At 35.9% G+C, this 14,705-nt stretch overlaps 1 protein-coding gene across 1 annotated transcript in view; it reads right to left on the reverse strand.

Moving 5' to 3' along the window:
* ATRNL1 (attractin like 1) overlaps positions 1-14,705 on the reverse strand; it is a 706,302-nt gene that overhangs the window by 675,240 nt on the left and 16,357 nt on the right. The window contains exons 2-3 of the mRNA XM_007173145.3: positions 4,703-4,786; positions 3,416-3,529 (exon numbers count right to left, since the gene is read on the reverse strand). Of these exons, the coding sequence (XP_007173207.2) occupies positions 3,416-3,529; positions 4,703-4,786 (198 nt within the window). The remainder of the gene's footprint in view (positions 1-3,415; positions 3,530-4,702; positions 4,787-14,705) is intronic.

A 14,705-nucleotide genomic window follows, 5' to 3' on the forward strand; every position in this document is an offset into this window, starting at 1 on the left:
TGCCCCTCACATAGTAAGTATCCAGTAGATGTTACTGATTACCATTTATTGGGTAATCTGGCACCTACCTATCCCTTCACATTTCCTATGATCAAGTTACTTGTAACTACTTACTACTGTCGCAAAATATAATGTTCTTTAGTGTGTACACGCCTTTGTACGTATGTTTTTCTCTACCTAGAATGTCCTATCTGACCCCCACACTTTGTCTATCATTCTTCTACTCATGATGAAACTCACCATGACGAATTCATTACTTCTGAAATCATATAGCACTCTTTTCATAACCTGATTATAACACTTATTGTGCTGTGTAAAAAATCTGTTTACATACCACCACCAGTGCCCAACTACTGTGTGGTGATGTAGCCTCCAAATCCTTGGAATTTCCCAAGTGATAGGAATGTCTCTGTTATTTATGGTGGGCTCAGAGTTTATGCTAATGAGGTGACTCCGGATGGGAGCTGGCCACACCAGAAAACCAACCATGTGATTGGCTGGGGCTTTAAGCCACAAGAAATCAATCTGACTTCCAGAGTCAGAATGGGGCTAAAGATTGCGTTCAGCCTTATGGCCAATGATTAGATCAATAATGCCTACAAAAGGAAACCCCAAAAAACTCTTTACACCTGTAAATCAGGTGAGCAACCTAAGTGGCAATACACATTGATATGTTGGGGAGGTAACATATGTCCTGAGGACACAGCTTTGATATGCTCCCAGATCTCACCCTATGTGTCTCTTCATTTGACTGGTCCTGATTTTTATCCTTTATAATAAAACTATAATCATAAGTATAGTGCTTTCCTGAGTTCTGTGAGTTAATTCTAGCAAATTATTGAACCTGAGGGGGTCACAGGCACCTCTAAATTTGTAGCCAGCTGGTCAGAAGTGCAGGTAGCCTGGAGACCCCTGAACTTGCAGCTGTTATCTGAAGTGAGGGCAGTTTTGTGAAGGACTGTGCACTAAACCTATAAAGTTGGGTGCAACTTCAGGTAGCTGGTGTCTGCAATGGCCTGTATCTTACTCCTTTACTGCATCCTCCAGGCTTATGACAGTCTCTTGAATTGAGGAGGTTATCAAATGTTTGTTGAATAATAAATTCTTATACAGCTGGAATAATTCAAACATTTGGATTCTGAATTCTTAGTAAAATGAAGTACAAACAGTATAGGCTTTTAAGTCCGGAGATTGTCAAGTCCTAATCCTGGCTCTACCACCTATTAGAAGTAAAACTTTATTTTTCTGAGTCTCAATTTTCTCAACAATAAATGGGGGATAATAGTACTTCTTCCACAATATCCTAACAAGGACTGATGACATTTAAACTGCCTAGCACAGTATTTAGATTCAAGTGGATAGTCAATAAACATAAGTTTTCCATTTCTCTCAGGATAGTTAACAGGAATACTTGCTGAAGAAAAGTCACTGGTTCCACCTTCACAGTCATATACTAAATCCCATCCTGCTAATTATCTTACAAAAGCTTCCTTTAGTATCAAGAAATGGCTGGTAAGAGTGTTAATGAATCACTGTTAATTAATGCAGTCATCACAACTACTAGAAAAACAAATGAAAAGGCACAGATTTTTTTTTTTTTTCCAGAGGCAAAGAATATACAAATCAATTTTCACTGCAAAGTAAAGGAGCTGTTACAGTGGAGGATTACTGGACTGAATGTCAGTATTATGACATAGTAGGAGTGTGTTTCATGTTTGGTAATTGCAATCATTGTTGCTTTTGTTGTGGTCATCCATGTACAATGCTTGGTGTCAGTCTATTTATCTCTTGTAAAAATAAAATACAGGGCTTCCCTGGTGGCGCAGTGGTTGAGAATCTGCCTGCCAATGCAGGGGACACGGGTTTGAGCCCTGGTCTGGGAAGATCCCACATGCCGCGGAGCAACTAGGCCCGTGAGCCACAACTACTGAGCCTGCGCGTCTGAAGCCTGTGCTCCGCAACAAGAGAGGCCGCGATAGTGAGAGGCCCGCGCACCGCGATGAAGAGTGGCCCCCGCTCGCCGCAACTGGAGAAAGCCCTCGCACAGAAACGAAGACCCAACACAGCCATAAATAAATAAATAAATAAATAAATAAATAATTTTTTAAAAAATAAAATAAAATAAAATACAGTGTGTGTGTGTGGGAAAAAAAAAAGGCACACATCTAAATGATGGTCAGTCAATAATGTCATAAAAATAGAAGAATGATAACAGTTACATCTAAATTGCTAAAAATAAATGTTTGAACCTAGTATCTTATCTAATTGTTGCAATAAATTATCTTACAATGTAATTATTCACAAGGCTCTGCTCCATTTTCTAGCTATTGGTGTTAGATGAAGGGTTACTCCAGAATACCCTTTCTATAATTTTCAAACAACTCAAAAATTAAGTTCTACAAGTATCCTGAGCAATAGCAATATCACAGAATAAGCATCTAAGCTCTCAAGGAGTCATTTTGAAACAGTCATTCAGAAACACAGCCCTTACGTATTTGTCCAAAAAAATAATAGTTTACATTCCTGTTAAAACAGAATATTTACGACATAAATAGTAAAAAGAAAAATAAAATAAAAAATGTTGAAGGGAACAATAAGCTTTCACCCATATTTAAATTTTTAACAATGACAGGACATATAAGAGATACTGTGTAAGTAACAAAAGTAAGGAATAATGTAATGAATAACTCTGGTCAACTATCATGTTAGTTAAATTGGACACTAAATCTACACTATATGCTCAAAAATTTTTCTATCTAATATATTCTCTCCTGTTCATAAAACATTTCATAATAATTTGTACATACATAATAAAGAGTTTTAAATTGATACTGAAAATGCTGTGATTTTAAAATTTTTAAATTAAATCTTACTACCTGACTACTAACAATAAAATATTTGGAAACAGCCAAAATTCCCAAACTGTGAGAACTGATAGAAACACCTTCTTTATTAAACCACTACATAAAGCATAACTTAACCTTTTTTTACAGAATTTAAAATTTTATAATTTCTCTAAAATAAAAAGATAACTAAAATATATATCTATTAATTCCTTTGTCAGCTAGAACTCACATTAATCTATCCAAATACAGATAGTTCTGAAAACAGATTCAATTCACTTTAAAAGAATGAACTATGTACAGCAAGAATAAGGGGTATTTATTAATAAATCCACATTTCTGAAACAGTAACTACTTATCTCTGTTATATCAATGTTTACATTATTATATATACCCCTAAGTTGACAGTCACAGTATCATCATAGTCTTATATCATCTTTGAAGTTTAGCTATCAATGCCTATGCTAACTTTATTTTTGCAGTAAAGATGAGTATATATTTAAAATTAATAAATTATACAGTTACTTTTCTACAACTGACTATAAATTCGTCAATTAAACATAACTACTCACCTAAGTACAGCTATTAAAGGTGCATATATTGAATCTCCATCATAAACATACATATGATCCCAGCTACATTCTGTAGCAAAATGATTGAATCTTAATCTTAACACTGCATTTGGACTGAAAAAAAAATTAAAATATTTTAAAATTAATATGTAATATATAAAGCACGGTCTAAAGAAATCTTAGAGTATTTTATTAAAAACCTATTTACAGATAATTTAGCTATAAATCCTTAAGTCATCAGTATAAAAGATTGATAACCAGTCATATCTAATTTGTAAAAATGATATACAACTCCAAAATCTATTAACCAGCCATATGTATATATCATCCTTTTCTAAAAATTTAGTCAAGAGGAAATGTTCTATGTCTTATAAAAATTTAGTCAACAGGAAATGTTCTATGTCTTGACTAAGGTGGAGGTACATAAATTGTATACATTACTGAAACCTTATTGAACTGTACACTTAATATGGGTGTATTTCATTGTATGCAAATTGTACTTGAATAAAGTTGATTTTTAAATACAACACTCAAGACTGTTCTTATTTCTATGAACTCTTAACTAGAGGTACTAATAAGGTCTTCAAATTTTAATCAAAAGGTCTCAATACGATATACTGTTATTTGTTAACAAATATATGAGACCACAGGTACACAGGGAATTAATAACCTTGAAGTTTTAAAAAACCTTTAAAGTAACAAAAATAAAAACCCAGTTTTCCAAATACACTCTTTAAAATCATAAAATAGTTCAAAAACAACTCATATCATTTATGATCCATTCATAATATGTTTAAATAGATAAATTCAGTCTCAAGCCCTAATTACTGAAAAATGCCTCTAAAAGGACAATTAACTCTCTCTTTTACAAAATGTTCTTTTTTTAACACCCTTAGAACTAAAATGCTGAATAGTATGAACCAATGGCATAATTCAGCATGGAATATTTTTACACTTTCTATGCAGTCTTCAAATTCCATAACAAGCGATTTAAAAGAAGCCAAAAATGCATACTTGACTTAATGCCATAGTAACATAACTTAAAAATAAATATATGTAAAAATCAAACTATTATCACAAGTAAAAGGGTATTGTAATTTACATTAAACATTATATCTAAAATTTATCAATCCCATTTTAAAACATCATGAATAATGTTTTCCAATAATAAACAACAGAATAAACTATATAACTATGAAGTTGTTATATTTTAATGCTTTAACACTGATATAATCACCTTCTTTATCATTTCAGAATAAATTAATTTAATGCAAATTGTATACTTACTAGCCTTCAATTAGCCATGTACATTTGGTTTTATACTTATAGTTAATTGGACCATCTGTTAAATATCCAGAAGGTTCTGTTAACCTAGAAAACAAAATCATGAAAATGATTACCTTAAAGTAACTTTAAGACACACAGTAGCATAAAAAATTTAAAAAGACACTAAACCAAACTTCCAAACAGGAGAATTTATTTACAACTTAAGAAAATTTTCAGATTGCCATATATCATCTCTCTAAATCTCAGAGGAAACTTATTTTGAATTTCTTTAAATTTTTATGTATTATGATTGTTTCATTTTACAAAGTGGAAAAACACATTGAAAGACTGAACATTATACAGATGGGTTCAATGCTGATGCAAAATAGATTAAGTTAAACTTCCTCTGCACAAAAATTAGATGGATGCAAAAGAAAGAAGATCAAATGCACTTTGAAAGATGCAGATCTATGGAATAGAGAAATAGTATATGTACCTAGCACTTTTGGAGGTTACATTGTTAGCTATGTTTGCTTTTCATGCAGCAAGACTAAAGTAGCTGTCACCAGACTTTACTGAGTTCAGCTACCTGTTTTTAGAATCATTTTCTTTTGTCAACTTTATATCTAGTCCAAGAACTCAGTCAATTTTAAAAATAGGGTAAATCAAGGGTTTTGTAATTATCCTCTATTTTAAACACAAAAAAGAAAAAGATATTTAGAAAAGCTTCAAATTTTCAGAATTTTAAATATTTAAACAATAACCCAATTCTATTTCATTTTGTTCTCCTTAGCTCCAGCCCGATTATATTTTATCAACAAAAGACAATATTTTAAATAACTAAGATATCTTCCCATTTAGCCTTTATGTATTTATGTAGACATACACACACACACATACACGCACACGTGCACATGCACATACACACACACGTGCACATGCACATACACACACACACACACACAATGGCTTATCAGTCTTTATATATCCCCATATACATACACACACATATATTTATACATACATACATACATACATATATACACAGATATCAGGGTAATTAGTTTTAGACAAAATTAAATTTTCCTTGTAGCGTAGAGTCTCAAAAACATTAAAGGAAAAGAGTTTCACTTGCCTAAATCAGGGTTAACAGAAAGGTCAATTAATGTAAATGTTATTTGAAAGTCTTTCGTAATCCCTGCAAATTAGTTTGGGTTTAAAAAAGGGCTAATTCATGCTTGGAAAAGTTTTTAAACATTCCAATGTTCTCAAAGTAATATAATAATAAATTGAGCATTTTATAGTATCAGGTATTACTGTAAGCTCATAATGTGTTACCTCACTTAAAAATCTCAAAAGCCCCACAAGATAGTAATTATTAACCCCATATTACAGATGAGAAAACTGAAGCACATTTTAAATAACAAGTTAAATAGCTTGCCCTGATTTTTCACTTCCATTAATAGCTCCAGATGAGCTAATTCAGACAAACCTTCACTGAAGATAACTTAAAAAGCTAAAGAACAATTTTTAAACCTTATAAGTAACAAAATGGTAAGACCTACTAAGCCAAGATCCAGAAGTTGCAAATTCTTTAAAGAGGAACCAGGCATCCAGAGCTACTTCTGTTATGGAGAATTTTATCTATTTATTAGAGACTGCCAAAAGGCTGAGAGTACTTTTGACAGCCTCAAGGAAGAAGGGGGACAAAAGCTGGAGGCAATAACCTACAAAAGGTAGGGGCTCAAATAAACAACACGGCACTCTGAACTGGGACACAAAGATTTTCTATAAGGGTAAAGGTGTACCAGAAATCAGCCATTACGTGGACTGCAGCCCAGCTACAAGTCATCAGGATGACAGAAAACCCCAAGACCTACCATTGGCTTAAGGTGATACTAGAACTATTATGCCAAGGCTCCTAACGGAAGATACAAAAATATTCTCTGAAGAAAGGTAACATTATCCTAGTCCTCAAATTATTTCTACCAATAATTTTTCAAATAAGATATCTACTATGATCAAAGAGAATAAGACACATAAGGATAGAAGACAACAAAACAAGAACCAACAGAATATCTTCAGGAAGAGACCTGAAGATATCCCAATTGTGGAGATTATCAGATGTGCCTTATAAAACAAATATGACGTACTAAGTTCAAAAAGACAAAAGACACGATTTAAAATTTCGGCAGTTAACTGAAAACTGTAAAAAGTAACAGTATATTTGAAAAAAATAATGGAAATTCTAATACTGAAAACTACATTAATCAAAATTAAGAATTCGGGGCTTCCCTGGTGGCGCAGTGGTTGAGAGTCTGCCTGCCAATGCAGGGGACGCGGGTTCGAGCCCTGGTCTGGGAAGATCCCACATGCCGCGGAGCAACTAGGCCCGTGAGCCACAGCTACTGAGCCTGCGCGTCTGGAGCGTGTGCTCCGCAACAAGAGAGGCCGCGATGGTGAGAGGCCCGCGCACCGCGATGAAGAGTGGCCCCCGCTTGCGGCAACTGGAGAAAGTCCTCGCACAGAAACGAAGACCCAACACAGCCAAATAAATAAATAAATAAATAAATAAATAAAAATTTAAGAATTCGATGGACGGGTTTAACAACACATTAAACACAGCTAAAAGAGGATGAGAGATCTAGAAGACAGCTCCATAAAAAATATCCAAACTACAGCAGGATGATTGAGGGTTCAACCCATTGGGTGTGGGTCACTCCACCAAGTATAACTCCAAGGAGCCAAGATTCTAGTTGAGGGCAGGGGAAATATGGTATGGGGAGTGGAAGAGCAGAATCATACACATCAATTATGGTCTTTTAACAAATTAAATAGGTAAGTATCCTAACAACTTTACATAGTTTCTATTTGATACACACACACACACACACACACACACACACACATATCCTCTCTCCTTCACATTTTTATTTTATTTACAAGCTGTAACTTTACAATTTAGACTTTAGATAACGGAATATTTAGTGTGACTATGACTGAATATGAAGAGCAATTAACATAACCAGTGATAGATACAATGACTCTCGAAACCGTGTGTTTCCTCCTTTTGGACAAAGGATGAGAACTTCACTTGGAAAAAGTGTATCTTCTTAGGTAGAAATACAGCTTTGTTGGTTGCTGGGGAGTTCACGTGTGTTTAGAAGGATGCATACAGAAGAAGCTGAATAATTAAAGGGCAGACTGTGCCAGTTATCCATTGCCTCCCACCTCAAAATTCAGACTTTTTGCCTACTTTATGAAAATGGATCTGGGCCCTTTAAATATTTTTTTTTTCCAGATGGCAGGATGCTAAGCCTGCAGGCTTTGTCAAGAGAGCACGCTGGAGAGACTGCAGGAGGAAACAGATTTGCTTCCTGGTTCCAATGTACTCACTCAACAAGCTCCTGCAGCACTAGGTACTAGGCTCCTATGTACCTGATGGCCACCAGCACCCAGCCACCAACAGTTTCCCCCAGCACTTCCCCTCAGGCAGTTCTGCAGCAGAGGCCTCCAGTGAAACACCACTCTGTGAACAGCTTTCCCCAGCATCCCATAAGTAACCATGGCAAGTTCCAAAGGGCAGATGTTAAGCAAGTTCTGCAGGTACAGCTTTACAGTGACTTTTCTGCCATTCAGTAAGCCACAGCCTGCTCTCCCAACAAAGTCTGGATCTCAGGCCAGGTCACAGGGACTCTCACTTAAGAGTTCTGTCTCAGCCATAACAGTAGTAGTGGCTGCTCCTTGTATCTACTACTTCTATATTTTGCAGAATTCTCTTTACTTCTTACTAGCCAATTTCTCGGTTCCAATCTGTGTTACAGTCAATAATCCTTTACATTAAACTTTTCCTATTAAAATTACTGTGTGATCCTCTTTCCTGATTGGACCCAAACCAACCAATAACAATAAAGGATATGCAAAATAAAATCACAATAGCGTACCACTATGCACCCAACAGAATGGCTAAAATTAAAGAGATTAATAATACCAAATATTGGCAAGGATGTGGAGATAATTCTCATAGGATAAATCAGTACAACTTTAGAAAGTAATCTCATATTATCTTGCATAGCTGAAAACAGACAGTTGCCAACAGTGTCAGCATTACACCATATCCTCTCAGACCCTCTGACCATTTCCATACACTCCAGCCTGACTTTCTCGGGCCAGCACCTGCATCTATGTTGAAGGGCTCCCTCTATCTACTAGAACCCACTCTTCCTATGCATGTGGTGGGCTGAAAGTGCCTGTGAATCAACATCCTCCCAGGGCAGTCCTTAGCCAATGAATGATTTGGAAAAACTCCAAACTTGCTTATCTCTTTGCTGCAATAATAATGAAGTACACTTCCTTGTGGGATTTGGCTCCAGTCACCCAGTGTGGTACCTGACTTGATAACATACCTCCCTTATTGGCTCCTTCTCTTCTTTCACTTCTGTCAGTGTCCCTGAATCTCCCAAATATACTACATGTGCTCAATTCTTATCTCAGGATCTGCTTCAAGGTAGTGGAGGGGAGTGTGACCAAACTAACAGTACCAGGAAGCAGAACTTCAAGATGGGCTCTGGGGCTGGATCACTCACTGGCCAGATGGCAACAAGAGTCACACTGGAGGTGGCAGAGAGAGTGGCAATAACCTGTGGCATGCTATAGCTCACAATGACAAAGACTCACTTTTGCTGAATTGAGAGAGGATACCAGAGGAAGGTGATGCACTGACTAATGCAATAGACTTATGTGATATCTCTAATATTTGAGAAATAGAATAGCAAGGGTAGTTACAAGGACTGTAGAATTAGTTGACTGATGTTAAAAGCCATTGATATGCTAAAGGCAGAAAACTGCAGCAGAGTGCCTGTACTAAGACACCGACCCATAAGCAGCTTGCCCCAAGATCCTATAAGACTCAATTCACCAACCACCAATTTTAGATACAGTGTAAATGCCAGGGGACTCTGTAACATTTAAAGAGACTCTATTTCTGAGGCCAGAGGGTTGACCAAACTGGAAAACCAGCCCAGGACCAGATTATGAGAGGAGCAGAATTACAGAAAAAGTTTAGTTCACAGCCCTGGCAAGACTTCAGTGCTAAAGATAGTGCCCAGATACCTAGGAGGGTGCCACCTGGTAGATGTACTTGAGAACCTTGAACCTCTAGATTTATTTAACCCTTTGGGCCTGCAAAAGTCTTTTAGAAACCAGGGCTGACAGTGAGAAAAATAAATTCTCACCCTCTTTAAATGACTATAGGCGTATCTTGTTTTCTTGTACTCCACTTTATTGTGCTTCACAGATATTGCATTTTTTACAAATTGAAGGTTTGTGGCAACCCTTCATGGAGCAAGTCTATCAGTGCCATTGTTCTAATAGCATTTGCTCAATTTGTATCTCTTCGTCACATTTTGGTAATTCTCACAGTAGTTCAAACCCTCCACCAGCAAAAAGATTGAGACTTGCTGAAGGCTCAGATGATAGTTAGCATTTTTTAGCAATGGAGTATTTTTTAATTAAGGTACGTACATTGTTTTTTTAGACATAATGCTATATTGCACACTTAATAGACTACAATATAATGTAAACATAACTCTTATGTGCAACTATATTATTGGGAAAACCAAAAAGTTCATGTGATGCCTTATTGCAATATTGGCTTTATTGTGGTGGTCTGGAACTGAAACAGCAATATCTCTGAGGTCTGCCTGTACTTGTTCTTAACCCACAACGAGCAGTAACACCAGAATTGAACTAAATCAATGTAATCGATCAATGACAACTGGCTACAGGAACCATGTGTTTAAAAGCCATGTAATTAGTGGCAGCCCCATATACAGGGACCATTCAAAAATAAATAAACTTAAAATCCCCAAAAGTTTGACAATTTAGCAATAGACGAATAAGTCTCAAGGACAACTAGAAAATATTTTTAATTGTTAACACTAAAACCACACCATATCAAAATTTATGAGATGAAGCTCAACCATTGTTTAGAGAGAAATTTATAGCTCTAAATGTATATATTAGGAAGTTGAAAATCAATTATTTTGATATGGGAATTTGAGAAGCCACATGCATGCCCAGGGAGACTTTTCTTAGACTACAAGCTCAGAAAAGACCTGAGAAGACTCTACACTTCCACCTCTGGCTAATTTTCTGACTCAGAGCAAGAAGGAAGTGAAGGGCAAGGCAGAGTCATAAACAATGTGGCTAAGCACTGAAGCAGTGTCCCAACAGAGTCAATCTGCACAGACTGGGAGAACTCTTTATTTTTTCTTGACTCCAGGCATTTGAGGAAATCTATGTCAAAACACTAGCTTACCATAAACTAAAGGAACAGAGACTTTAGAAACCACACAAAACAAAGAATACAGTCATTACAAAAAATAGTTTAGAAAAGTCATTAAACAAATATACAACTACAACCACATGTAAGAAAAACAAACCCTGAAGAGGGGGAAGAACTTGATTTCTAGAGTTATCACATTACAATAATCAAATGCTCAGTTTCCAACAAAAAAATTACAAAGCATACAAAGAAACAAGAAAGTATAGCCCATTCACAGGAGAAATTAACAGATACTGTCTTTCAGGAAACACAGAAATTGCGCTTGTTGGACAAACACTTTAAATCAACTGTTTTAAATATACTCAAAAATTCTAAAGGAAATCATGGACAATAGCTACAGGAAACCAGGAAAATGATGTCTCAACAAATAGAAAATATAAATTAAGATTTAGAAATGTTATGATCACAACCTCATATAAATTCTGTATAAAAGTTCCTCTTGATCTAAACAAGGCTTAGATCCATCAATAGGGTCCACTAAACAATCCTTCTCCCTAGTTTCTAACTGACAGTTGTAACAAACCCTTAAAGTCAAAATATTGCTATAATTTAAATTATAAAAACCCCAAATCAGGGCTGAATCAAATGATACAAATTATCAGACATAAAATAAGCCTGTATGATAACAGTCTAGAGCCTCAGAGACTTAATTTTAAAGAAAATCCTAATTTGTTCCATGACCTTACACAACCACTTCTATTTCAATTTCTTCTCTAATGGAAGAAGAGAAGTATAACATATTCAAAAAGTACCTTAATACATAGTCAAGAAATATATAGCTCTTTTAATAAGAAAATAAGGCCGGAAATTTAAGAACAGGCAGCTTTGCAACTATCACCTACAATATAATCTATCTTCCTAGTTAGGAATATACCTCCCAAACTGCGTATGAGGAAATCTAACACTACTGGGGATTTCCTTCCCCAAAACCCCTCTATTTCTCTACCACCCCACCTACTCGAACTGACCCAGTCCTGTGCTATGTTGGGAAATTCCTTACCCTTAGTTTAAAATATATCTCCCCTCCTCTAAAGAAACATATACTCTAGGAGCTACAACTATAACCCTTCTCTCCCACCTATAAGAGGTGATGTGAAAGGACTGTTATGTTTCCCCACCTAGGCTACACAACAGGAGTACATGAAAACCACCCACTCTGTCCCATCCTCTTCACCTTCAGAGGCACAATTACACAGACTTAAAAGAAAACTCTACTCACCACAGCCCCTGAAATCCTTCTGTACCTTCATCACCCATTCCTAGCAAAAGCCCCTACCAAGAGCCTACCTTTGCCTCTACTTACTGCAAAGAGGTTTCCTCTTTGCCACTTTCACTCTACTAGAAACATGGAGGGGCTGACACCAACCAAGATAAAAGGATGGAAAATCCTTTCTCACCATCAAGAGATAGGAGTAAGGGGGGGAAATTCCTACCACTTCCACAATAAGGAAGGAGCAATTCCCCCTTTGTAGTTTCCTGATCTCTTCTTCAGCTTGAAGAATGTTCACCTCCATGCCACTTGAGCAAAGAACTCCCATTACACACTTGGGACATCTTCACCACCTGGAACTGTTCTTCTAAAATTCAGAAGTCTTATGCTCCAAGATTACACTCTGACCACAAACACCTAGTTTCCAATCTATTTCTTCACTTCTTACTCTTAACATCACCTGTACATTCCAGCTGGGTAGAGATTTTCAAGAATTAGGCAGCATGTAATTCAGTTACGTAAAAGGTAAAACAGGCTTCTTCTATTTCTAATGCCGTTTCTACAATGCATTCTAAGTTTCAAGTAGTTAACTTATTTTTAATTTGTAGCAATCATGTTCTTGGATTGAGAACCATATTGACATGGTTAATCTAGATCAGGGCTCCATAAACTACTGGCCTATTGCCGGTTTGTGTAAATGAAGTTTTATTGGAACACAGCTACACCCATTTGTTTACATATATCTAAGATTGTTAACATGCTACAAGAACAGAGTTGAGTAGTGGCAACAGAGACCATCTGGTATACAAAGCCTAAAATATCTACTATCTGGCCCTTTACAGAAAAAGTTTTGCCAATCCCTGTCTAGATGCCTGCACATGCCCATATGCCTTGCCAATGTCTCATCGAGCTGAAACTGCCCAATCTAGACTCCTTAATCAAATAAGCATGCTGAGCTGTTTATAACACAGGAGTGGCCACTACTAAATGCAGGAAAACCAGCACAAACATTAAACAGAACTAAAATTAAATCAATTAAAGTGTTATTCTCTATCCTGGCCATGAATACAAAATTTGGTTAAGACATTTTAAAAATAAGAAAAATGCAATAGTTTTAACATTATAAAGTATTACAGGAAACAATAAATCCTGTTTATCAAAGTATCTGGTTTTACTGCCAGCATAACCACTCTACAAAGAAGAGTCGGATCCACTCAGGGCTAGTCTTTACACAGAGTTGCCTTTGGAAGCCAACCTCACATGCAAGTCTTTTTTTAAATAGTGTTTTTATTTAAAATATTATTTAATATTTATTGATTTCTTTTTAAACAATATGAAGAGAGCCTCTAGATTATATTATGGGTATTTTTTTCCTCTCTGCACTATGATACGTTATTGTGTTACACCGTGCTGAGCTTGCATTTCTTCTTGTTTTCTTTATAGTGCATTCTGCATCCCTCACTCCCAAAAGTCTGCATTCTCTGTCCACCTGATCCCTAATAAAGGTTTAGGTGACCTTGTCTGCTACAGCAGAAGTCTCCAAACCTTAATTATCATGCTCTCTTATCAGTAAGAATTTTTATTATGTAACTCAAATAAATGTATATTTACATGTTAATAAATATATACTATTCAAAATATTGTGCACTATAAAGTATAAATTTTAAAAATCAAAATTAAAAATAATAGTAGTAGAAGTCCTAATGTTTTCTTCCCACACTCCAGTAAGTCACCTTGGGTATCATCCCACTTTGAATGATCACTAATTTGTACAAATCATATCCTGGCCACAAAGGTACTGACTTTATTAGTTAATATTTTCCCCCATGTAAGTACACTAACGAAGCTGGCTATACCAGTTGGACTGACCATCAGCACACTAACTAAACTGTCTACAGACTGGCCTCAGTGATAGCAAACAGTATGTGCTTAGTTAGCTATCAAGTCTAATATCAAAGGAAGAAGCTAATTATACCTCACCCTCCCAGGATTTGTGGTGGAAAATCACTGAGATAATCCCCCTTTTGCCATACAACATAAAATCATGAGAGGAACACCAGCGGGCAAAGGTCATGAAGGCCATCATAAAATAAATGGCAAGCAATATTCTTGGCATGGGAGATAAAACTGTGAATTATGGAAGGTCTCTAGAAAGCAGATTAGTAGTAACCTGGGGAGCAGGGAGAGAATGGAGAGTGAATGCTCTTGAATACAAGGTTTACTTTACGGAATGATAAAATGTTCTAAAATTATGGTTATAGTTGCACAACTCTCTAAGTGCATCTTAAAAACGATTAAATTGTGTACTTTAAACTGGTGAGATTTATGTTATGTAAATTACATCTCAATAAAGCTATTAAAATAAAAAACAAGAAAAACTAAGTAAAAAAAGTCTCTGTCCTTCTGGACCTTACATTCCAGAACAATGCTGTCCAACAGAACTTCCTACAATGATAGAAATGTTCTAT

This window comes from Balaenoptera acutorostrata, chromosome 16, assembly GCF_949987535.1.
Source record: "Balaenoptera acutorostrata chromosome 16, mBalAcu1.1, whole genome shotgun sequence".
Taxonomy (NCBI): domain Eukaryota; kingdom Metazoa; phylum Chordata; class Mammalia; order Artiodactyla; family Balaenopteridae; genus Balaenoptera; species Balaenoptera acutorostrata.